This window comes from Sylvia atricapilla, chromosome 14 (assembly GCF_009819655.1).
Source record: "Sylvia atricapilla isolate bSylAtr1 chromosome 14, bSylAtr1.pri, whole genome shotgun sequence".
NCBI lineage: Eukaryota > Metazoa > Chordata > Aves > Passeriformes > Sylviidae > Sylvia > Sylvia atricapilla.
In genome coordinates this window covers 2,682,801-2,708,354 of record NC_089153.1, presented here as the reverse complement: position 1 = coordinate 2,708,354, position 25,554 = coordinate 2,682,801, and the positions used below count along the sequence as shown (strand labels likewise).

Genomic DNA, 25,554 nt, shown 5'->3' with positions numbered 1-25,554 from the left:
CCTTCACAGACCGAATCCCCAGCACCTGACCCTACAGAAGCAACCCCAGAGTGACTTCCCAGCTGCAGGGCCAGAGCTGCTCTCATTCCCATCAGAAGACCCCCCCTTCCACTATATTTGCCCTCCTGGGCACCACAAACTATAACTGCTCCTGCTTGGAGCGAGGAGGGAGCAGCACAGCCACATGCACGGCTGGGCAGACAGGTGCCCTGGGGAGCTGGGGGAAGGGCTGCATGGTCTGGCAGGGACAGTGTTTCTTGCAGCCCCTTCTGCTGCCCCAGAATGCAGCAGGCAGGAAAATGGAGTGACAGTGGTGGCTGGGCAGGGTTTAGCCCCCACAGGCACTGAGGGATGGTCCCCCCCAGTTCTTTGCTCTCTGCGTGACTTTTCCAAGGCAGCTCAACCTGCGGCATCTCCTGCTACATCCCACCCTGATCTCTCCGGCTGTACTTGCCAAGGCACATCAGAGCTGACCTGCGGCATCTGGCCACCCGCCCACCGGTGCCAAGACATCTCAGAGAGACATACCCTCTCCTAGCTTCCAGCATTTTCCAAAAACAAGCTCCTAGCTGCATCCTGATTCCCTGCCCCAAGAACAGGACTGGCAGCTGAACACTTCTGCAACACAAGAGGGGCCTTAAAATCTACAGGGTATGAAGTGGGATGTTAGTGATGCACTGTCCCCGTTCCATCCCCCCATCCTGCTGCTCCCCCTCCCCTGCTATGTTTCCCCAAAAAAGGCTCCTCTTTGGATTCCTCACCCCTCTGCAGCACCCCCGCCTGTGCCATTTCCTTCAGGAAAGGGATCCTTGGAACAAGTCTCTTCTCCCTAACCCCTCCCACGCCCCCCCCCCGTTTGACCTTGGTCCCCTGGAATCATGGGGTCTGGAAGAGGAGCTAGAAGAGACTACAAGGTCTGAGGAGATGAGGAAAATGAACTGGATGGGACTATCTTGTGATCTCCCTTAGGGGAGGGAAGCAAGAGGGAACATGACACGGTTCCCCTCCAAGGAAGCAGCGACGAGATGTGCGGGCGTGGGGGTGCATTACCAAGCAGAGCTGAGGAAGGGCGGGAAGGACCGGGCAGGGAGTCGGGGGGGCCGGGATCCTGCCGGTGCACCTGGGGGAGCAGGAAGTGGTGGTGAATATTTTACTCTAAATCAAACAATAGGACCAGAGCCGCTCCAATGATTTTGCAGAATGCATTTTGGTCGGAGACGGGGGAAGGACTGGAGGGAATGAAATAAGACCCCCCGAAAATTTCTGCCTCCCGTCTCACCCCCACCCTCAATCCCCCTCTGGCTGAGCAGCACTCGAGGGGGCTCCCGGAGGAACGCCACCCGCTCCATCCCACCTCCGGGGTCTCAGCCCCGGGAGGGCTGGGCGGTGATGGAAAAGGGAGGGGGGGGCGCGGGGGGGACGCAAATCGGGGATTGGGGAGGGATTAGAAAGAAACAGATCGGGGCGGGGGTGACAACGACGCCGCCGGGGTGGTCTTGGCGTGGGAGATGGCGCGGGGGACAGGCTGGCAGTGACCGGCGCTGCCGATGCAGGCTGGGCTTCACTTACCGGGAGCCGTCCCGATTCCACCCGTGAGCGGCCCGAGCCCACGCGTGTCCCGGGCGCTCCGCTGCTTCCCTGCCCCCCCTGCCAGCCCTCCTCCCCGACCGCCGACCCCACGAGCGCGGCACGTCCCGCGTGGGTCTCGCTGCACTCGCAGGGACCAGATCCTTTTCCCAGCCCGACAAACCCCTCCAGCTCCGCCGCCTCCTGCCTCCTCCGGTCTCCCGGTCGGCCCTGGATCCTGCTTCCCCTCGTCCCGTGGGGAGCAAGGCGGGGGAGCGGCTGGGGCCGGCCGTTCCCTTCCCTACGGGGACCGGTAAGCAGAGACAAAGGCGGTGAAATATCAATGCCCGGCTAAAGCCGCTCCGAGCCCCTTGGAGCCTTTAACTAGATCGTTAGGGGATTATCCGCACCCTGAGCAGCCGCGGGGCGGGGGCAGCGGCCGCCCCGTCCCGTTACCGAGCGCCTCCGGGGACGGCGACGGTGGGAGGCGATTCACGGAGCTGCCCGGGCGCGGCGGCGGCTGGAGACGGGTCTGCGGGGAGAACGGATCGGCCAGCGCAGGGACCGTGAGCGGTACCGGGGCGGGGAGGGGGGGCGCAGGGGCCGCCGTCTGTCGCGCTTCGGGGGCCAGCGGGGGACCAGCGGCTCGCTCTGCTCCCGCCTCCCCCTCGCCTTCCGCGGGGGGCCGAAAGTTTGTGCCCGCGGTGGGGCACCGCTGGGGCTGTGGGGAGGCAGATCCCGGGGTATCTGTGCTCCGAGAGCCCGAGGGGGCTGACACTGGGGTGCCCGGTGGGGAGCGGGATTTGGGACGCGGAGCCGTGGGCAAGCGGGTGTCGGGGGTGGGAAGGAGGCAGGGAAAGAAGGCGGTGGGGGGGGGTCTCTGTGCCTCCGCGCTGATGGGCTCAGCTTTATCCAGGGCTGTAATCCCTCTGCTCCTGTAATTAAAAACTCCGCATTACAAGGAAAACGGTGTGCAGGGAAATGTAATCAAGTCTGGAGGGGCTTAACCATCTGGTAAAGGTTAGGACCGGCACGGCGGGGGACGCGGCCGGGGGATTTGGCAGCAGCCGCGATCTGGGCTCCTCTTAATCTACCGCGGGGACGCGCAGCATTTGCGGGGTAATACCGGTGCCCCGGGCAGCGATCGGTCTCGCTGGAGCTCCTCCTACCGCCGTTAACGGGATCTCCCCGAAGGTGGCCCCTCTCCAGGTGCGTCCGGCTCCGGTGAACAGATTCTGCCGTGGCCCCGGGACCCGGATTGCAGCCCCTTGCGGGGGCCAGCAAAGAAAGGGTTAAGCGACTGCCGGTGGCCGCGGTTCGGCCCCGCAGCTCTGGGCAAGGCCCTCCTCCGCCCCCCCGGGAGCCCTAAACTCTTTGAAAGTGCAAGAGGCAAGCGAAGGAGAGGGGAGGAGGCGGAGGTGCGGCTGCGACTCCTCGTCTCGGGGCTGCCGCGGGGCCATGGGGGCCGGGGAAGGCTCCGGCCGGGGCAGCTCTTCCTCCGCTCCCTCCTCTTCCTCCTCTTGGCCGGGCCCCCGGGCGCCACCCGGCGAGGGGGCAGCTGCGCTACGCCGTGCCGGAGGAGCTGGAACACGGAGCCTTCGTGGCCAACCTGGGTGAGGACCTGGGGCTGGATGTGTCCACTCTGTCAGCGCGGAGGTTCCGCATCGTGTCGCGGGCCGGGGCCAGGCAGCACCTGGAGGTGAACCTGGAGAACGGGATCCTCTTTGTGAACGAGCGGATTGACCGGGAGGAGGTGTGCGAGGCCGGGGGCACCTGCCTGCTCCACCTGCAGCTCCTCGTCGAGAGCCCGCTGGAGCTCTACCGCGTCGAGGTGGAGGTGCTGGACATCAACGACCACGCACCCACCTTCCCTTGGCAGGAATATGTGCTGGAGGTGGCCGAGTCCGCCGTGCTCGGCGCCCGCTTCCCCCTGGAGAGCGCCCAGGATCCCGACGTGGGTACCAACTCTGTGCACACCTACCGCCTCAGCCCCAACGGCTTCTTTTCCCTGGAGGTGCAGACACGGAGTGATGCCAGCAAGTTTGCAGAGCTGGTGCTGGAGCGTGCCCTGGACCGCGAGCAGCAGCGTGTGCACCGGGTGCTGCTCACGGCTCTCGACGGCGGCTCCCCGAGCGCTCAGGCACGGCACACATCCTCGTCACGGTGCTGGACGCCAACGACAACGTGCCTGCCTTTGACCAGCCCTCCTACGGTGAGCCTTCCTGAGGATGCTCCTGCTGGCACTCTGGTCATCCAGCTCAATGCCACTGACCTGGATGAGGGCCCCAACGGGGAGATCGAGTACTCCTTCAGTGGGCACGCACCACCGCGTGTCCGGGAGCTCTTCCACATAGAGCCCCGGAGTGGGCAGGTGCTGCTCAAGGGCCGCCTGGACTACGAGCGGGCCAGCCTCCACGAGCTCTACGTGCAAGCCAAGGACCGCGGACCCTCAGCTGTGGCTGTGCACTGCAGGGTGCTTGTGCACCTCCTTGACGTCAATGACAACGCGCCAGAGGTGACCCTCACCTCTGTGTCCACCCTGTGCTGGAGGATGCCCCCCAGGCACTGTGATCGCCGTCATCAGTGTTTTGGACCGGGACTCTGGGGACAACGGCCGTGTGAGCTGTGAGGTTGGCCCCAACGTGCCATTCGAGCTCCGCTCCTCCTTCCGCAACTACTACACGCTGGTGACCACGCAAGCGCTGGACAGGGAGGTTGTGCCTGAGTACAATGTGAGCATCACGGCCCGAGACATGGGCTCGCCCGCCCTGCTGACCCGCAGCACCCTCACCATCCCGGTGTCTGATGTGAATGACAACGCGCCGCGCTTCCTCCAGCCCTCCTACAGCGTCTACGTGATGGAGAACAACGCACCGGGTGCCTCCATCTGCTCTGTCAGTGCGTTAGACCCCGACTGCCAACAACATGCCTACTTTCCTACCTCCTCGCTAGAGGGGCACATCCACGGCATGCCCTGGGCACCTCGTTGTCCTCAACTCGGACAGCGGGCACATGTACGCCCTGCGCTCCCTCGACTACGAGCAGATCCGCAGCTTCCAGATCCAAGTGCAAGCTCAGGACGCGGGTTTTCCCCCTCTCAGTTGCCAACGTCACCCGTCCACATCTTTGTGCTGGGACCAGAACGATCAACGCTCCGGTCATCGTTTCCCCCATGCTGCGCAATGGCTCCGGGGCCACGGAGCTGGTGCGCCGGTCAGCCCGCCTGGCTACCTGGTGGGGCACGGGTGTCGGCGGTGTGATGCGGATGCTGGGCTGAACTCTCGCCTCTCCTACCAGCTCCTCCAGGCTACTGACTTCACCCTCTTCAGCGTGGCGCCCGACACCTGGTGAGCTGCGCCCCTCCGCTCCTTCTGGAGGCAGGATGCCAGCCGGCAGCAGCTGGTGGTGCAGGTGCGGTGACGGGTGGCAGCCAGCCCTCTCTGCCACCGTGTCCCTCCTGCTTTCCGTGGTGGAGACCATTGCCCCAGACTCTCGTCCGACTTCAGCGAGTTCAGCCTCCCTCCAGAGGTGTCCTCATCTTCCCCAACTCACCCTTCTATCTCCTTGTCTCCCTGGGCTCCATCTCCTTCACCTTCCTCCTGGCCATCCTCATTCTCACAGCCTATTCGCTGCCGCGGAGAAGCGGCGCTCCCGCCCAGGGGGACAGCTGCTCGCCACCTCGCTGCCAACTGCGGTCCCGGGTCCAGACCCCTCCTCTGATTGGCCTGAAGACTTCCAACCTGACGGCACAGGCCCCTGCCAGGGAGCGCGGCTCTGCCACCTGCCTTGATGTGCCTGCGGGCGTGGCCCCCCAGGCTACTGCTACAAGGTCTGCCTCGGGTCTGAGTCTGCTCAGAGTGACTTCATGTTCCTCAAACCCTGCAGTCCCCCCCGGAACAACGAGAAGGATCCCGGGAAGCTGGTCCCGGCCAAGATAGCAAGCATCTCCAGGTCTCCAAGAGGTAACATAATGCCCAGCAGTGCTTACCAGCACTCGGCCAGGTCCCCCCAGCCCCCTCCCTCAGCCACCAGGGAAACCAGGCACGGCTGCTCCCAGAGGAATAACCAGAGCCTTTGATCAGTTGCGGGAATTAGGAGCCGTCAGGCAGAGGGATCTCCACCGAGCTTCCCGACGGTCTAATTACCGGGGAGCGCCAGGCTCGGCTGAGGCGAGAGGAAATCCCTTCTCACCGTCTTTTGTACCCATTAGAGGCAGCAGATGATGCTCCGGTGCCCTCAGGGCGATGGGATAGTGGGGGTGGCTTCCCCTTCGCGTGGGTAAGCAATCCACACTGGGACAGTCTGAGCATCTCTGCTGCTCTGCCTCCCCTGTGCTGGCAGGTCTGCGGTTGTCCCGGGCCTGGCTGCTGCCTCTGCACCAGGCTTGTGCCAGCAGGGAGGGCGTGGGTGTCTTCAGGGCAGGATTTTCATGTCAACATTTTGTTAGGTATTGAAATGAGGAATGTCTAATTTTCCTGATGAAATACTCTCCAAAAATACGATTACAAGGATGGAGAGTGATGAGGCGTTTTAATCACTTACGTCTGACTTTTAATAAACCAGCCCTTCTTAGGAGAGCCCAAGACTCTCTGCCAAGAGAGTCTCTCCACGTGTCTCCTTGCACCCCTGGACTCTCTTTCCTAACACTTAATTAGATTTTCCTGCAGTTTTCGCAACCCTCCTGGGACATGGAGCGTGCAGCCAATTTCTGCATCTCTCGCCATTTGATACCTCGGACTGGGCTAAATAAGCACTGCTCATGCAAAAAAGCCTTTTGAAAATTAGCAGGAATAGGAAAACACCTGTCTTTCCCCAGAACGACAGGCTAAAAACTCCCGAGGCAGAGAACCAATCCCTAACCACCCCATTATCTCAGGAGGGTGAGAGAGGTCCGGAAGGGAACTGGTGGATTCGATGCTGTCTCAGTTTTTTCCAACCAGGAATGTGCTGCTTGCTGTCCACAAATGGCACAGGGAAAGTGGAAGCTTTGGTCCTGCATCCCTGCCTGCTGAAGCTTGTGCTGGCTGCTGGGATTTTGGCAAAGAGTCCCAGGGGCTGTTGACAGAGGGTCCCAATAACCAACCTTGCTCTTCCCGGTTTTTCCAGGCCAAGCAGCCCAACACGGACTGGCTGCCTCCAGGCACACAGAGACCTGCCCTGAAAAGGTACTGAGCTAGCACTGGGGGGAACAGAGGAAGCAGGTGGAACGGGGGATACAGGAATGGGGAGGTTATTTCTGACACAGCTTAGAACCAGTCTGTTCTCTTTAGCTCCCAGAGCCTGGAAGACGTGGGGGGAAATCCGTAGAGCCCTCCAGAAGGAGCACGAGAGCTGTGCACCACTGGTGACCCCTGTCTCTGGTTAGTATTGGGATACTGGGGCTGGGAAAACCAGACCCTCTGGTGGCTTTTGGAGGTGCAATGGGGGCATCACATCCCTGTTCCTAGCAGTGGGTGGAGGTCTGTGGGTGGAAGGGGTGTCCAGACCCCAGGATGGAGGTTGATGACGCAGGAGTTGCACCCTGGGATGTGGATGTGACCTGAGCCAATCTGACACTCATCTTTTCTCCAGAGTTTCAGAAGCTTCAGCGGGCCCCAACAGCATCTGGACACCCCAGTACAGCCCCTTGTACCCAGCCCTGGATTATCAGCACAACGTTTACATCCCTGGCACCCCCACTCTGCTTTCCAGCAAGGATGGGCCACCTCTTCCCAGGCCGGGAGACAAAAAGCTTCTCCACCTTTGGCAAGAGGAAGAAGATGCACAACTTATTGTGACATGCATGACAGTGTGGTATATCAACAACGACCTGAAACTAGCCTGGATGGCTCTGTCCTTGGAATCTTCTGCATTATTTCAGCTGCCAGGTCCAACCACAGCACACGCCTCCATGCAATGGACCACTCGAGACTATGGGGCTGCTGGGAGAATGGCTCAACAGATCATGTGTGAAGGATTTAAGGACAAGAGATGAAAATTACAGGGATTGGGGGCGTGGTGGCTGGGGGAATTCTCCCATCTCATCTTGCAGAGCTGTATTGGCAGCAGGTGCTGTTTGAGGTCCATATGACCAGATTTAAGCAAATCTGCCTTGAGTTTACCCATTCCCATGTACCCTTAGGGACCATTCATCTCTGTAAACATTGTCTCTTCTTGTCTTGTCTGGCTGTGTGAATGTACTGAGCTGCATGCCTGTATCTCTGTCCCAGTAGGTGTGGAAAGTGTGTGCAGACCAAGCCTGGTTCAGCCAAGCCTGACCTTACACACGGGGACAGGACCACTGCTCTGTCCCTGAGATCCAGCAGGATGTGTTGCATGTCTAGAGCAGCAATTGGTGCCTGTTTTCTCTGGGAAGTGAGTGCAAAACCCCAGCCTTCATGAGGGCTTCTCTTCAGACCCTGACCCAGCCCTTGCAGGGCTGGACCTAGCCCGGCTCCAGGGCAGAGGACAGCCTTTGTGCCAGGAACAACACGTGCACACACGGATGGATGGCCAGAAGAGCTGCTGGCTTAAACGCCTGAGAGATGCACAAGGTGAGGCCCTGCTGGGTAGCTCTCTAGCCCAAGGCACCATCTTCTGAAAGAAAAACAGTTTTCCAACCATTGCAGTGACCCCAGCACAGGTGACAGTCTCTTCCCTCCTGCCCCTGCCCTCACTTGGATCTCTGTTTTCCCCAAATCCTGGATACCTGGAGGAACCCCTGCACTGGGGACCTCACCTGCACAGGACAAATATCTTCAAGTGTGCCCTGTTTCTCTTTGAGAGCTTTTAGCTGGCAGTCAGGAGCCCTCAAGGGCAGGACTCCAGCCCCAGAACAGTCTCTCCCCTGCCTTGTGCACCCTGCACCTGTCCACCAGTCTGTCTGTCCCCATTGCCAATTGCTCCAGTCATGGGACAGTTCATTTTGAATCCATCTGTGCAGAACATGACAGCTCTTTCTAAACTGACTTTGTTTCACTATGTTTGATTTGTACCAATAAATTGTATTTTAATAGCTCACCCTGGCTCCTGGCTGTCCCTGAGTTGCACACAACAGCAGGGATTGCTGCACAGCTCTGGAGCAGTACCCCTAGCTCCAGGAAATATGTCTGTCCTTCTGAGTTCTGGAGCACAGAGCTCCTTTTTTTGCCAAGAGCTCTTTTTATTCACTTCACCTGGATTCTGGGGGCTCAAGATCCCCTTCCCTCCTTCCCTGGACTCAGGAGCACTTTGGGGTCACGGTCAGAAGGAGCTGGAGATGTCACACAGCTCCTTGCTCGATATTGCAGCTCGGGCAGGGGGAATTTGCACCATGGTGAGGGCATCCACAGGCTGCTGGGGAGAGGGGCTGGATGTGGCACTAATGGCAGAACAACTCGTGGTTGTCACAGTGCTTTCTCTGGGTAATTTATCCTTCCTCTGGACAGGCACCCAGCAGCTCTCCTCAGGAGCCACAGAGATTACCGGGGGTCTGTGCCAGGTGTCAGGGCCAGCTCCCTGGGGATAGGCAAGCCTGTATCTGTTGCTGGGAAGCACTTGGCCTTCAGATGAAGTCCTGAGGTGGCTGGGCCGTGGTTGTCCCTTCTCGTACCCTGAACTTGCTCAGTGGCTGGCGTGGGGAGGGCTGCAATGCGGCTTGTGGGATTAACCCAGAAAAGTCCTTGTCTACAAGTGGGCAATGTGCTCTTCAGTGGAAGCAGGGGGCAGGGAGCACTCAAAGGGACCCCGTGGGAGTCAGGGGCCTGGGAGGACAATGCTTTGGACATGAAAGAGACCTGGCTGCTTCTGGTGACTTCACTCCCAGCTCACATCTGCCTGACTGCGGGTAGATGAAATATTCCCTGTCCCAATTAGGCGGTAGGATGAAGGATTTATGCTGCCAAGTGCATTCTTCAAGGGTCTCCAGAGAGAGTTAAGGGTAAAAGAACCCCAAACAGCTACTGCCTGAGACCTCTGCACAGTATTAGCCTGTTCCACTGCTTCAAAAGAACAAGGGAATTATGTAAAGTGATACAATAAGATTAATAACAGCCTCAAGAAGCAATAAAAGCATCAAATGGACCTGGCTCCCTGCAGGGCAGCATCTCCCCCTCCCGGATTAACTCTGGCAGTATCTCCCCTGCGTTTTTAGGTGGTGCTGGTCAGGCACTGGGAGAGGACTGCAGCCCCTCTGCAGGAGGGCCAAGCTGCTCACTGCGTTCCAGCTCACACAGTAAAAGCACGCAGCACATCCTGTCCTTCATGGCATCCCAGGGGCTAAATGAACACATGGAAGCGGGGTTTTGTATCAGCTGCCCAGGTGTGGCTTCCCAAAGGGAAATTGATCTCAAAGCTGACCTCCCAAAACCATAGGTATTTCAAAGTGACATTTTACATCTCTGTCTTCAGAAAATCATGGGGTTGAGCAAAGAAGGGGACAGGTTTGCCACCTCCCCTGTCACTCTCCATTGTATTTTCTTGGCGTTTTTTAATCCCTACTGCCAAGGCTCACTGATGCCTCCGTGTCCCCTCCATCAGTCCTGACCATCAGCCCACCCGATGAGATGGATATACACACACACATCTGTACTTCTTGCTGACCCCCCAGGGTTGTATATCCAGTTCAGGCACTTTCCAAAGGGGATTTGGGCAACACAGCACCTGGCCCTGGCCCCCATGTTCCCCCAATATCTGCTTCTGCTTAGCTGAAGGAAAACCTGCACTGACAAGAGCTCAGTTTCAATTTTTCATTTCAATCACCATATTGATAAAAAGGACAATGAAAAGGACTTGCTTTAGGGAAGAGAGGACTTGCATAAATCTAACTCAACCACACTACTATCCCTCTTCAAAGGGCATGTCTGGTCAGAATCGTCCATCTAATAGATGAGATCTCCTTTGAAGATCTCCCACAGGGACAGGGTCTCATTAAAAATGCAAGGTCTTTGCCCTACAACTAGTTATTTTTACAACTCTCCCTGTGCTAACACTCCTGCTCAGCCGATGAGCATTAGCTGCTTTCTGTAGCCTGGTAATGCACTGGCATGAGAGCTCCTTTGGAGATCTGCTCAGCAGAACACTCTCTGGATGCCCCTCTCACAAGTTCCAGCTTTCTCAGAGATCCAGAGGCAAATTTGGCTTTCAGGGACCAGCCAGCCAGCTTGAGATTTGCTTCTAGGACAGTGGGAAAGCTGCCGTGTGGTGCAGTTGGCTGCAAAATGCTTCAGGCCATGCGAGGCAGGCACACAGCGCTTCTGGGCACCAGCACAAACAGGAGGCTGTGCTCTTGCTGCTGCTGAATAGACTGCTCAGATGGAAACATTACTTGTATCTCTGTAATGACTTGAAAATGTATCCCAGAGAGACAAAACGAATCCAGAGGTAGAGAGAAGAGGCCAGAGGGAAAGACCCAGAGGGGCTGATGCTCAGTTCTACTCCCATCTGCCAGGCACGGAATGAAGAAACAGCCAGCAAATTCCCCAGAAAGCCTCAGCCTGGGCACGGCTCTCTGCATGCAGCTGGGTCGGGCTGGGTAGAGCCACGGGTACAGGTGGGTCTCAGCTCCCAGAGGGCGTGGTACTGGCAGGACAGAGCTAAACCCCATGATGACCAGTGGCCTCTGCATGGAGCTGGGATCCAACCCAGTCTGTGGCACTCAGTGGTTAGTTAGATCCTCCAAATATGCTAGGAATCTCTCCTCTCCCTCTCCTCTCCTCTCCTCTCCTCTCCTCTCCTCTCCTCTCCTCTCCTCTCCTCTCCTCTCCTCTCCTCTCCTCTCCTCTCCTCTCCTCTCCTCTCCTCTCCTCTCCTCTCCTCTCCTCTCCTCTCCTCTCCTCTCCTCTCCTCTCCTCTCCTCTCCTCTCCTCTCCTCTCCTCTCCTCTCCTCTCCTCTCCTCTCCTCTCCTCTCCTCTCCTCTCCTCTCCTCTCCTCTCCTCTCCTCTCCTCTCCTCTCCTCTCCTCTCCTCTCCTCTCCTCTCCTCTCTCCTCTCCTCTCCTCTCCTCTCCTCTCCTCTCCTCTCCTCTCCTCTCCTCTCCCTTGAAGATGATGTTGGAACACAATTTATTCAAGACTGGGTCAAGTTCCATTCAGATTTATTTTCAAGATGCCTCCTAAATGTCTCCCTGAACCCACCAACAGAGCAGCCTGTTCCTGCCTGGATCCTTTCCTCCTGTTTCCTTTTTGATCTTGGTAGATGCTTTGTAGAAACAAATATCCTTTAGCTTCTGTCATAATAACTTAGCCTCTGCCACACTGAAAAATGTCTGCGTGATTGTCACGTGCTGATTTTCTCTGCTCCTTTGCACCAACTGCTCTGAAAACATCAGTTGCCAACTCCTCCACAGAGATCAGATGGAAGAACAGGCCAGGGCTGAGGGAAGCTTTTGCTTCCCAGTTAGCCTATAATGTGTTTTCAGTTTAAGTGGGGGAAATGTCAGTGGCTCTGTTTTGCAGCATTCACTCAAGTGGAATTAATGCTTCTTGTTAGTGATAATATGACTTAATCAGCTTAATTACTTTGAGACATAAGTAGACACCTTTGTGTATTGAATAACTTATGACACACTGGACCAAAAAGCACGAATGAAGGCTTTGAAAATAAATTAAATATGACCCCTAGTGCAGCCTGCACTTCGACTAATGATTCGTCTCCCATGAAATTCAATGACTTACAAATCTTACATTTGAATAAATGATACATTTTTGCATGTTTTAAACAATAGCAGTGATTTTTATTTCAGCACTCAGAATTCAGAGTGCTTCTCCAGCGCCAGGAAGCAAGGCAAACAAGTTCATGCTAAACGGATTGAAAAATAAAACATTTGTGCAGTCAACTATCAGAAATACATTCAGAGGATCTGCAGGCATTTCTGATGAGATATTTATTTTAATTCATTGCTAGGAATATCTGCAACAACAGGTGAAAAAAAAGGCATCAGAAGAAATTAAGAGAGAGTGAAGATTCCCAGAAGGTTTACTAAGGTCTCACGTCCAATCAGTCCATTTCAATGATGTCTACAAGAGAAAATATCATTAAATAGCTCCAGAAGAGTCTTATCATACATTTTTCCTGCATAGAAAATAAATCACACAAAGGAAAGAGAAGCAGGAAAAGCAACCATCAATCAAGAAAATTATTATGAGCGTTTGTAAGATTTCTGATAGGCCAGGATGCAGAGGCTCTGTGATAGCAAGCTGCATGGGAAATAGAAAAATTGGGGTTAAACTGTTACGTGAACCCAGAGAAAAGATGAGCTGTCTGAATTTGTTCTGTTCTATTGCAGTGAGTCACCCAATTTCTGTATCCAAATCTTCCTCTAAAAAGCACTGGAGTTCAGCATGGTGCAGACAATAATGCAGATCCCTACACAGAGACTTTTGCAGCCCAAGTATATCTGAAATTCAGAGGTTAGCTTAAGCTGCAGCATCACAGGGGAGCCTCACTAGTTTGATGAGTCTAGTTTTAAGTCCATGTCCATATTTCTTGGTATTTTAGCTAACAGGAATTTTTTTCATACTGCCGAGGGTGAAGGCTGGGCACTCCAGGATTAATTTATCTTTGCTCTTGCTCTGCAGTTGTTCAGTATCTATTGACTAAATCTCCAAAGCTCCCCAGAGCACAGATGGAACAAAGCCACACAGGGATCTAAACGTGAGGAGTTTAATCTGGGGTTGAATCCCACCTGTAGGATTCCATCCTGTCCCCACTTTCCTTCTTGATCTTGCTTTAATACTATTTAGAGGAGACATCCTCAGCACCTCTCTGACACCAGCACTTCACCAGAGACCAGAGGAAAAGGTTTGCCATTTGCTTTGAGTGACCCCTAACAGACCAAACTTCAGGAATGCAATCCTGAGTGTAGTTCCTAAAACTAAATTCTTTTTCCTGTTTCCAGGAAATGCAATATTTTAATCCATTTGGTTACCTAAACCTCCTCTTCCTCTTAATCTCTCCCTGCAAAACAGTCTGACAGCTGCCCCAGAATGTAAGGAGATCATCAAAAGGATGATCGCCTGGGGCTGAATCCCTTTCCTGTGCTCCCCAAGAGTTCTCTTGGCTCATTGTGCCACATGACGTGAAGCGTTTAACCCCCTCAGTGCCTGTCGGATGTCACACGCCCTGATGGTTCTTCTCCTTTGATACCTGAGCACACTCCAGCCGGCTTCTCCTGAGTGCACCTTCTGGCCTTTTTTCTGCCTCTTTTTGGGTCCAGATTTTATATCTGCCGTAGCTCCCTGGTGCATTTCAATCAAACCTGACCCTGCCATGAGCAGAAGCCTGACCCAATCACTTCCAAGTATCCCAATTTTGCTCCACTTTTCCTGTCTATCCGTAAAGATCCATGAAGATTTGGCTGCAAACTGCCAAATCCCCGGTGAGATGGTGCCCCCTCCGTGTTACTCACATGATGCACAGCTCCACCAGCACCCAGCTGGGACTGCACCATCCCATCTGCTGTGCCTGTACCTCCCGAGCCCTGCTGTGCCCAGAGCCCTGGTGTCCCAAATCCAGGCTGGAACCACACAGGGAATCACAGGGAGCAGCAAGACACCCCAAGTCTTGCAAGGGAGGAGCAAGAACTTTGTTCCTGCTCCTCTTCTCTTGGAGATGGGCAGCGTGGGCAGCGACAAACTACACACTCTTTTTTTTTTTTTTTTTTAAACACTGTCTTTTCTTTAAAATGATTTTTAAAAATCGAATTAAAAACTCGGATGGATGTGAGCTGCAGGGACGAATCACAGCACAGAGCTTGGCAGCACGGTGGGGACCCTCGTGTCACCCCCCCCAAAACCTTCCTGCCTGGTTGCTGAAGGTATAAGGAAGGAAGACCACTCTGGGAGCCACTTCTGAAGAGCTTGATTCTGTTGGCATGGAGAATTTTTTTTCATAAAGGGGCCTCTATATGCAAATGGGAAATGGAGATGGAGTGGGAAATAAGCCCAGCAAAAAAATCATAGAAGTTTTTGCTGCCTGCAAGTGGAATTCAACCAAAAAGGGGGGGAGGGAGAAGAAAGGAAATTGAAACAGCCTCCTCTCTGCACAGATTGCATTGCTGGAGAAGCTCTGAGTGTTGCAAGGCATAATAGTTGTCTGCTCAGAGGTTCCTTCCCGGGGGACTTTCCCTGGGATAGTTTCATACATTTATCCCTGACTCCCGGCATCTGCATAACACGCTCACAGAGAGAGTTATTAGTTTAATTTTCTTGTGAATTACAATGGAGGCTGAGAGAATTAGAAAATACTTTTTTTTTTTTTTCATTATCATTACTTTTTGTTTTCCAGTTGAGAGACTGTAAATGAGGCTATTCATCCTGCTAACATCAGTAGGGACCCAAACCCAAGTCTTTCTGGGGTAATTGGTTTCTGATGAGCAATCACTTGTAAAACCAATAGCAAAGGCAAGAACTGAAATATAAATTCTCTCTTTACATGCTGAGCTTTTCATTAGGATTGTATGTCTGGTTTCTTTCTGGGATTCAGTGGAAAAGCCATGAAGTGGTAAACAAGGCAGTGGACTAAGTTTGACAAGAAGTTTGTGTTAGCAAAAAAAATTGAGATAAAAGCATTGTCTGTTATTCTCCAGAACAAATAAAGCAGCTGCAGAATCCCTCATGCTGCAGCTTTCTAGTGAGCCCTTTGGAACTAAAGCCCTGGACAGAGAGAAGAGACAGCAGATCTTCCTGTGGGCCAGATCTGAGTGTACTTTTCTCCAAAAGAGACCAAAATATTGAGGAAAGGATCAAAACACCTAGAGGCCAGGCACAGTTTTCCGTGCTGCTGCAGGTCTGACTAGGATGGCTGATGAAAATTTGCAGACCCTGACATCCTGCAGTTTGCAAAATACAGGGAACAGTAATGCCTGGATTTGTTGCAAGGGCTGAGCCTGAGTCAGGCTCCAGTTTGGTTTTTTTTTTTTTTTTTTTTTTCCTCCCAGTTACTAGTGAGGAATCTGCTAATCTGCACTGGCTTTTGTTTCCCTGATGAACGTCAGGGTGCTTAAGGCTTGATTTATTTATTTATTTTGGTGGCAAATTAAGCATCAGGCTGGATGCAGCTCTCAGTGCTTTCCAGGCTGGGGCTGTGCTGCTGTCATTCATTGGCTTAACTGGATTGCTTGCTGCTTTATGGGGTTTTTTCCAGTAAAATCTTCTGGCACACATACAGCTGGTTGTTGCCTTAAAGATGAGCAGGGAGCAGCAGGCTTGAAAAAGACAGGGAACATTTTTAAGCTCATGTACAAAGAAAGGCCTCTGAAACAAGAATGATGTGGACATATCTCACTCAAAACAAACCAAGCAAAACCCTGCAAATAAATCCATTTTTTTTTTCAGCTTTGAAATGCTGATCCCAAGGAAACAAATAGTCAAATCACTGATTGGATTCAGTCCTGAGGAACCTGCTGTGAGCAGAGGAAGGGGACACAATATGACACACTAAGTATTGTCTAGAGATCTCTTATAAACACAACTGTTCTGGGATTCTGTGGTGACAGTTTTTTTTGCTTTTATTAACCCAAAGGAGCCAAACACATCGCTGTGACCACAGCAAGAAATGAGGCAATTTGTACACTTCCATATTTGCATCACATTTGTGTACAACACATAGCTCAGGGCAATATTCTGCTGAGCTATTAAGCAAGCCTTTCTTTTTATCATTTCTCTCATTTGGAGCCAGGCTTCCCTGGAATCTCCCAAAGCCTGGATGTGCTCTGCACCAATCATGCCTCCTATTACCTGCACACCCATCAGGCTCTGCTGACTGACCCAAATTTTTGGCCTTCCACCTCGAATATAGGGCAACCTTGTAATTTTGGTATTATTTGAGAGGAAGGAAAAGTCTCTGTGACACTCCCAAGATCATTAATTCAAGTTTAAACACTGGAAGTTTTGGGAATATAAGGGAGAGGAGAGGAGAGGAGAGGAGAGGAGAGGAGAGGAGAGGAGAGGAGAGGAGAGGAGAGGAGAGGAGAGGAGAGGAGAGGAGAGGAGAGGAGAGGAGAGGAGAGGAGAGGAGAGGAGAGGAGAGGAGAGGAGAGGAGAGGAGAGGAGAGGAGAGGAGAGGAGAGGAGAGGAGAGGAGAGGAGAGGAGAGGAGAGGAGAGGAGAGGAGAGGAGAGGGAGAGGAGAGGAGAGGAGAGGAGAGGAGAGGAGAGGAGAGGAGAGGAGAGGAGAGGAGAGGAGAGGAGAGGAGAGGAGAGGAGAGGAGAGGAGAGGAGAGGAGAGGAGAGGAGAGGAGAGTTTTAGCTAAGACTGTAGTGTGATTTAAGACTTTTGGAAGAGGGCAAACTGGTCATAGCAATTTTTCCAAACTGCCCAAGCCTCTGCAATCACTTATAATTCAACCGTTTCTGTCTAGAATGTGGGCAGAGGTTTGTACCAGATTCATACCTTAGAGAAAACTTCAATGTCTTCCTGTCAAACTGTACAAGGACAACCTGCAGAATCTGGCCCTGCATCACTACCTGTGCCTGTTTAGAAATCTGTACATGTAGAAGCAGTCTGCAGATAATTAACATTTTTTCCTACTTGCAATAACAGCTGCATAAGCCCCAGTTCTCCACCTCCTTCTCGCTTCCCCAAACATTTCCACATGCTCTTTCTCTGGTGACAGCTGAAGCTCCCAACTGAGTTCTGTCCTGCAAGTTTATCCAGGTGATCTTTCAGAGGATGATTCCATTAGGTCTTTATGGATATTTCTTCCCTCCAAGTGATGAATATTACAGCTCAGCCTTTCATTCACAAGGCAATTGTGATGGGAATAAAAAGAGAAAATGTAGAAAGTGAATCCTTATAATTTTAGTTTGGTTTGTTACACGGTTCTACTTTGCAACAGTTATTTTGGTTGTGCTTGTATTTCCCTTTTCTCAAGTTTATTACTGAGGAGGTCAGCACTAGAAATAAGCAAAACAGCACCAGATCACATCATGACAACATTCCCTGAAAATATGTGTGTGACTGAAGAAGATTTACTTACTGTGGTGACAATCTGTCAGTGACAGAAAGTTGTGAGTGATTGAAGAACCTCGATTAATCCAGAAAACGATTTGTTGCTGTTGCAGGTTTTGCTCATTCTGTGCTTTATTCTGGGACCTAGGGAAACTCATTGAGGATATAAGTATTTGGAAAGCCCGTGAAAGAAAATGGAGATGGCTTTCAGGACCTGCACAGCTGGTGTACAGCAAAAGGAAATAAAAGAACTACGGGTGGAGGTTTGTCTAATTTAACTGACTCTAAGAATTTCTGCCATTGGATAATATTTGTATTTGTTATTATAGAAACAAGGAAGAAGAGTGGACAAAGCATTAAAAACTGAATTTAAAAGCTACTATCTGACCAGGGAACCTGTGCCAGTGTTGGAATTTCCCTGCACTTCCTTTCTGGTGGACATTTCAGAGAACCTGAGGAATCAGGAGAACCTCTGGATAAGAAATAAAATTGCCATGGGTTCCAGGTGCCAGGTATTAGAGGGATTCTGCCTGAAACTGGAAAGAGCTCAGTCCCTGTCAGCCCACAACCCCCCTTTGCATCTTCTCTGGCCATCGTAACACAACCCCCTGAGCTTTCATACCCTGATTTCCCTTTCCATCATTTCATGCTGCTCATCCCTCTTGCTGTAGAGCAAGGAGGAACTATTTTCCTGCAACCACGTAATTCTCTGACTTTATTTACAGAGGCTGAAATGAAGAAAACTCCCCCCTGCACTAAATCTGTTTGGCTTGGTGAAGGCAAGGAAGTGGAATTATATTGCAAATGTCAAGGGCTATGAAAAATGTAACAGACTTTAATATTCTTCTGCTGTTATTGCTGAGAGTGTCTCTCACCTGCATTCATGGAAAGTGAAGTGCCTTTTACCACTGAGCAGAAATGATTGCCTGTTTTTATTTTAAAGCTACACTGTGGCGTGCGTCCTAATAAGAAATGCATTTTCCTTCCAAACTCTCTCTTTAGCAATTAACCTTCAGCTTCAAGACTCAATTTTAGCCTTAAGCCTTTAGGGTTAACCCCTGCCTCAGGCTCCAATAAACTCCAGCCCCAAATATCCTATGTCTTGAAAGTGACATAGGGATTCTGCATTCCTAATTAAAACCACAGCCCCTACCTTCCATGATACCTGATGGCAGCTGGTGCTGAGCCAGACACTTGGATGCTGCTCTGAAGATGTAAAACATTAACTATGCCTCTCTTCATAGCTCTCTTTCCCGTGAGGTTGTGTTTCAAGGTAAGTGGTTTGCATAAGATCCCTCAGAGACCTGCATTTAGTTTATTCAGTAGGATAAACAACCTGCTGCTTTTGTGCTTCTCCCTATAGAGCAAAGAAAAGCCCATTTTATACATTAAAATTGAACATAGCATTGCTGAAAGGTCTGTGATGGCTTTTTCTGGAGCTCAGAGCATTTTATCTTGTTCCAGGAGGGGTCTCACAGGGCATAAGCCCTGTACATCTTCTCATACATCCCCCTCCTTAAAATACAAATTCTCCTCTCTCAAGAAGCCGTGTTCGTGAGGGAGAAGAGGTTACCGGCCCTCAGCTCTGCCGGTCTCGCTGACCGAACAGCCCAAGGCTGGAGGAGTTCGTGTCGAGGTTTTTTACAGGATGCTGTTTTATTTTCACCTGGATACAGCAATATCCCCACAGCTCCGGGAGGCGAAACCTGGCTGTTCGCGGCCCAATTAGCAAACCCCTCGGAATTAAAGGGCGTAAATCCGTGATGTTTTAGTGGGAATCACGACGCGTCGCTCCCTGCCAGAGCCGGGCACCAGCAGCACGGAGGGGCCCGTCCGTGCAGTGCCGGGGGACGCGGGGCGGCACAGGGCGGCTGTCCTCCCGGAACGGGGCTGGGACTGCCAACCAAGGCTGCCATCAGGCCACGTTCAGCTATCAGACACTTGTACCCTGAATTAGGACGGGGTCACACCCACTAGAATTTCACCCTTCCCCTCTTTGGTGAGGTCGGTGCTGCTAAGGCACAAAGAGGAACGGTGGGAGATAAACGAGCAGCTCTTCCCCGCCGCCGGGATTTGAGCAATCAGGAAATATAATCTGAGCTGGAAAGTGCCCGAGCATCTGTTGGGTTATTAATAAATTGTATTGCAATCTGTCCGGGATGAAGCTCGGGACGGAGGGGAACCATCTGCTCCCGAGCGGCAGCTCTAATAGTGTCTGGTGAATGAACTTGGCAAATGAAAAGCAGCGGGATGGGCCAGCCCGGCTCCCGCACGGCTTTTCCTGGGAGGGACAACAGGGAGGTTCCCTCAGCCCCTGGACCTCGCATGGATGCGCAAAGAATGGGAATTCAAGCCCAGCGTGGGCATCATCTCTGCAAGCCTCGTAGGCTCGGCCGGCTCCCTGGGAAGTCAGGCTCTTTCTCGAGATCCTTTCCAAAGGGTCCTGCTCCAGAGAAACCCCGCTCCCAGGGGCTGCCTTGTGTCCGCACCCCTGCGCAGGGACCCCGACCTCGCCTGCTCTTCCTCCGGGTCAGCGCTCATTGCTGCCCATAAACACTGTTCTCCACGTTTTATCCTCCACCTGTAGGGGTGTCTCATGTGTTTTCCCGGAGGATTTTCAGCTCAGCTCCTCCCTGCGCTAAGGAGCGGGCAGAGCAGATCACCTCCAGCCCACGGCCAGGGCTCGGCGCCGGCTGTCTCCCGGGAAAAGCGGGACTCCCTGGGCTACTGAGAGTGTCTGGATGTCACTTCTGTGAACTGAGCAAGGCTGGGAGTGTGGAGTGCTTATCGCATGAACTCTCATCGCAGAATAAGCAGCCAAAATGTTTCTTGCTGAAGGACATCTCCGCAGCCCGTGTGAGCAGACACGCCTTCCCTTAGAGGGAGAATCCAGCGGCACCACATCCCTAAAAGTCTTAACACAAGAGAAAACCCTGGCTTCCATAAACCCCACCGAGAGGAATTCCAACCGAAATAAAAGGGCTCTTGAGGACGACATTGGGAGCAATAGAAGAGAGAGGGGGAGCGAGAAGGGAAACGCCGCCGCCAGCGGGGTCAGCCCGTGGGGGCTGAGCCAGAGCCCGGACCCGCTCGGGGTGACGGCTCCATCATCTCTCGCCGGGGATGCCGAGCCCGGAGCTGCCGCCGCCGCCGCGCTCGGACCGGAGGCTGCCGGGAGCTTCCGGCGGGGCGGAGAAGGAGAAAGAGAAGGAGGCGGAGGGAAGAGAGCTCCGCCCGTGCCTCGCAGCGCCCCGGGCCCGAGAGGCTCCGTGCGCGCCCGGCGGGGAGCGCGCTGCCTGGGGAGTGGCTTGGCACTGGCTGCTATTGTTTTATTATGGTTCGATTGTATTTTCTTTTGGTTTGTGTATTTTATTAAAGGGCATTCCGACTGATGCCCCTCTTCTCTTCCTGCGGATTGAGGCGTGGAAAGCCGAGCCGGGAGCTGGGCCGCTGCGGGGAGAATGAAGGAGGTGACAAGGCGCTGGGTCCGCCGGGGACAGCGGGACAGCTCAGGGCCGGCCGCGGTCCGGTCACCGGCATCGCCAGCATCGAAGAAGGTCGGGACTTCAGCTGTGCCAGCGTCCCGAAGACAGAGGGGGAAGGGGTCGGGTTTTTGTCCGTTCCCCGCTCTCTGAGCCTGACCCCTTCTATTCGGTGACTGCTGGAGGTGATGTGCAGAAGCGTGGGTGCTCCAGCCGCTGAGCCACCACGGCATCTCCTTCCTCGGCCCCCGCTCGCATTGTCCAGGGAGGAATGCCTCTCTGAAAGACCGACAAGACCCTGTGAGCAGTGCTTGTCTCGGTGCTTAGGGTATTCTTGCATGGTAGAAGAGATTTCTGCCTCAGGACGCTTTGAAACCAGAGCCGGCTTTTCCGTGCCGTGCTCTAACCGCTAAACTGCGCTAAAGAGGTGAGAAGGACACAAAGACAAAGCCGACCGTGCGAGTTCGGGACTCGTCTCTCCTTCTGGAGGGAACGCGCTTTTCTTTCCGGATCCTCGTCGATGGAGACGGTCGCCCTGAGGCGGCTGATGTGGAGCTGCTGTGCGGTACTTTCCGTCTTGGGATGGTGGGCTGGAAGTGTCCTGGATGACGGGAGCGATTCTGTCGCAGCTGTTGGTTTTCCTTCTCTTGCCAATTCTCCATTTCTTGCCTCCAAGTGTAACTGGAGTAATGATCCAATTTCAGCGTGGGTCGAAATAGAACATTCCAAACACCCCTCGAAAAGTCAGTGTGTCTCTCTGTCCGCTAAAGAACAATAGGAGACGAACCTTTTGACTTGTGTTTGCCACTGGGCTGTACTTGCTTTTCTAAGAGCGTCCAGCGATCAATCCATGAGCTCTGATGAATGCTCTGAACTTGGGATGTCGAAACACGTGGTTATTATTTTTCAGGACTTTAATCAGGCCTTCACCCTTTCCTGCCTAATGAAGGAGGCTCAAAGTAACGCTCAGGCACTTGATGGGCTTTCAGGATGTTAAGATGAGCAGTTCATACTGTTTTTTCCTACAGATTCTTGCTGTGGATCACCACTCCTCACGTCTCGCTGCTTAGGGAGAGGCACTGGGAATGGTCTGAGGCTGACCAAAGTTGAAATAGCTAATCCAAGCCTTCCACCAACTCCTGTGCTTTTTGCAGGATCATTTCAGCTTTTTCTTATGACCTTTGTGGGTTCTCCTCATAGGTGCAGGTGGTGTAAAAGGCACTTAGTTGTGCATCTGGTAGTAAGACAATGCTGCAATGCCTAAAGGTTTTCCAATGTCACCCACCACCCCACTGCTATTCAGGTAGTAGCTGGATTTCATCAGTGTGAGAATCCCGCATGGACTGGATCCGAATAAGAAAGAGACAACTCTCTCTGTACGTGATCTCGGAGTCTTTGTCTTTGCATTTAGAAACGTTTTTATTTCGAGCTGATCTCATATATCCAGCATTGTGGGACCATTTAGTGAAGCTGCTACTTGGTGGATATGAAAATTATATAGAGACGTGTTCAGACCAGAATAAAAAGGACACCGTGTCCTATGTCCTCGACATCAGTGTTTGTCACCTCCTTAACAGCTGATTTGAAACATCCTACTACATTTTACATACAGCAATCTCAACTTAGTACGACTCTTAAAATGCTTCTAGATCGATTTTGCTGACATTTTCACCTCTATGAACACGACTTGAAATATTTCTCCAGAGAAGATCTACTTATTCCAGGTAAGTGAATTAATTTAGCAAGCAGGTAAGTAGGGGGGAAACCCGCAATCAACTGAAACAAACTCACCACAAAAATTAAAACAAAACCAACCGAACAAACAAAAAACCCCAAACCAACCCAAAACATAACCGAACTAAAAACCCAAACAAAGGAAAATAACCCAAGCCAAAAGCCAAAATCTGCTTGAACACCTCTCGTCCTGGACTCACGTGGAGCAAAGATGATTGATTTGTTGATAAAAGATCATTCCCAGCATTTCTTCCTATCCATGAGTCAAGATCGTTATTTACACTTATTATATCCATGGACCAAGACTCTACCCAAACCGTTATTTCGTTTTGCTACAGAAATTAAAACAAACTGCCTGAAAACTCCAGGAAACTCAAGAGTTCCTGAACATGTCTCCAGATCGACCTGACAAAAACTGTGCTGTGCAGGATTTTCTCACCAGTCCTCTCTTATCAAAAAGATCAGTTCTGTTGCCTGCACCTGGAAAGTTAACAAATGCTGTTCTACTTGATAGAATGAATTTGCCTGTGTCTGTTTACCTGTGGTCTATGGTAAGGAGAGTGTGAATCTGCAAACCTAATCCAAGGAAGAGAAGGATGTTTGGATGCTAGGAATGAGAAAGGGATGAGCTAATGGGTTTAATAAACCCGAGTCCTCGGCAACAACAGTGCCTACCAGAGGCTCCTTTTGCTGTTTACCGTGGGGTGCTCTGCTCAAGAGAAGCGCTGGAGGGGAAGACCACTCATCTTCAAAGTTCCACCAGGATTTGGGATATGAAACATAAACTGAATGTCTGAATTTCTCTGGGAGAAATCCCCGTTGCTGGTTGTGATATGAAAATGCAGGTAAGTCACAAAGGCGCAGTGGGAAGAATCCATCTTTGCATTGATGGCATAGGCCAGACAAAATGGCATCAGGAATGGATCTGGAATCAAGACATCATTTATATCCACAGAAAGCCTGACTGCCTCCAGCAGCAGGTTTCCGTGTGAGTCGGTGGCACTGCGGAGATCAATAAAGCAGGAACACAAACAGGTCAGTAGCACAATCGTATTTAATAGCGTTTTGAACCGTGGTTTGTGTAGCTACAGATGTAACAGCGGAAGTTATTCTTGTCCTTGGTGCTCCTGAGGGCAGGCGAGAGCTGTGAGGGCATGTGGAGGATTTTGCCCTGAAGCTTCAAATAGTGGTAGAAAATCTTCCCACAGCCATGAAATCGGCTTTGCCGGGATGGAGAAAGGGAGACTGTATTTTTTTTTCTTCTTCTTTTCTTTCCCTCCCCCGACTTTTTTTCCTCCACTAATGACGAATGTTGTGGTGGTGGGGCAGTGTCTGCGTACTGTGGCAGTGATCCTTCCCTCTGAGTGGCATGGAGTGGGGATTGGGGATTTATTGTAGGAAGGCTGAATTTGAGCAGGGAAGAGTGTTCCCGAGGAAAGGAGATGCTGTGCAGCTCGTGGGCTGTGTCGTTGGTGACAAACTGCAGAATGTCTGCCTAGCTGGAGATCTCTGCCCCTGCAGAGAGAGATTTTTGCTGTATCCTTGCAGAGCTTGTCTGCCGGAAAGGAGAAGCAAGAGCTTGCCATTCATCATGCAGGTGGAAAAGGGGGTTGCAAGAGCTTGCAGTTCTTCATCGAGCTGCAAGAATAGCGTACAGGAGCTGTGGTGGTCCCGTGCTTTCTCAGCATTCCTGGAGGATTGGTGTTCTGGGCTGTGATAAGTTTGAATGTCCGAAGTAAAGATTCAAACAATCCCCTCGTTTGTTCGGTGTAATCGAAGCCTTTTGCACAGATGTCGAAATATCTGGGGCTTGGGCTACTCTATCAAACTGAGGTAGATTATCTTCATAAGGTAACAGGTTCAGGATTGTGTCTGTCGGCCAAAAGGGGAGGGAAGCGATGGAGAAGGGCCAGTCTGGCTGTCTGTCTTGCATAAATTGCAGAAAAGCAGGAAGTTTGTTCCTCACGTGGAGAGATGAAAGTCGGCAGGAAAGAGGAAAGGGAGCTCTTGCCAAAAGATGTCCGACTCCATGTCGAAAGTGATGCAAGCATATGAAAAATTAGTCGGTTAAAGAGACAAAGAGAGTCAAAAAGAGAAGCAGAGAAGGAATCAGGGGAGCAGAAGATGATGAGGAAGAAGAGAAAGAAGGAAGAAACAATGCAGAAAAAAAAGACGCTGAGAAGGATGAAGAAATGGAAAGAGAGAGAGAACAGAAGAAACTATAAAATATTTTAGTAAAATGTCATTCACGGTATCACTGCGCACAAAAAGAAAGGAAGGTGACAAAGGAGGAAAGAAAGGAGGCAAAACATTACAAAGAAAAGAAAATAAGATGAAACCATAAATTACACTACAAGAGAACACCAAATATATAGCAGAAGAATATAGGAATAAAGGAGAAAGCCAAGAAGGAATATATATCCGTAAATTAGCAGAGAAAGGACAGACAGAGGCAGATGAGATGACTACCGAAATTACCTCTAAATGTGGAACGGAGCTGGTCCCTAAAAAATCCGCCTTGCTGACAGCACCGCATTCGGCGCTAATGTCCGTAATTAGTGCTGATCACTCCTGTTTGATGACCTCCACAGCGGCGCTGGAGGCAACGAACGATCTACCAGCAGGGGTAAGAAAGAGAAAAAGATCGGAAGAGAAGGGAAGAGGGAATAAAGGATAAAGCAATGAAAAGGCAAGGAGGAAAACGAGAACAAAGAGAAAAGAGAATAAAGAGAAGGAAGGAATATGGAAAGTAAAATAGAAAGAGAACAACTAAAAGAGACAACTGAGAAACTAGAGAAGGGTAAGGAAGGAAGAAAAAACAAGAAAGAAGAAGGAAAGACAAAAGACAGAAAGAAAGAGAGAAAGAAA

General features: G+C 51.9%; 1 protein-coding gene across 1 annotated transcript; it reads left to right on the top strand.

Moving 5' to 3' along the window:
- The first annotated feature begins 990 nt into the window (after positions 1 to 990).
- On the top strand, positions 991 to 7,540 carry LOC136367688 (protocadherin gamma-C3-like). Its single transcript, XM_066329490.1, is given in 21 exon segments — positions 991 to 1,027; positions 1,655 to 1,879; positions 1,986 to 2,257; positions 2,948 to 3,689; positions 3,692 to 3,779; positions 3,781 to 4,101; positions 4,103 to 4,540; positions 4,542 to 4,668; positions 4,670 to 4,784; positions 4,787 to 4,983; positions 4,985 to 5,047; positions 5,050 to 5,115; positions 5,118 to 5,369; positions 5,372 to 5,528; positions 6,632 to 6,731; positions 6,837 to 6,858; positions 6,860 to 6,926; positions 7,146 to 7,270; positions 7,272 to 7,328; positions 7,330 to 7,362; positions 7,364 to 7,540. Coding segments are annotated over 21 exon segments (3,681 nt in total).
- Positions 7,541 to 25,554: the final 18,014 nt, after the last annotated feature.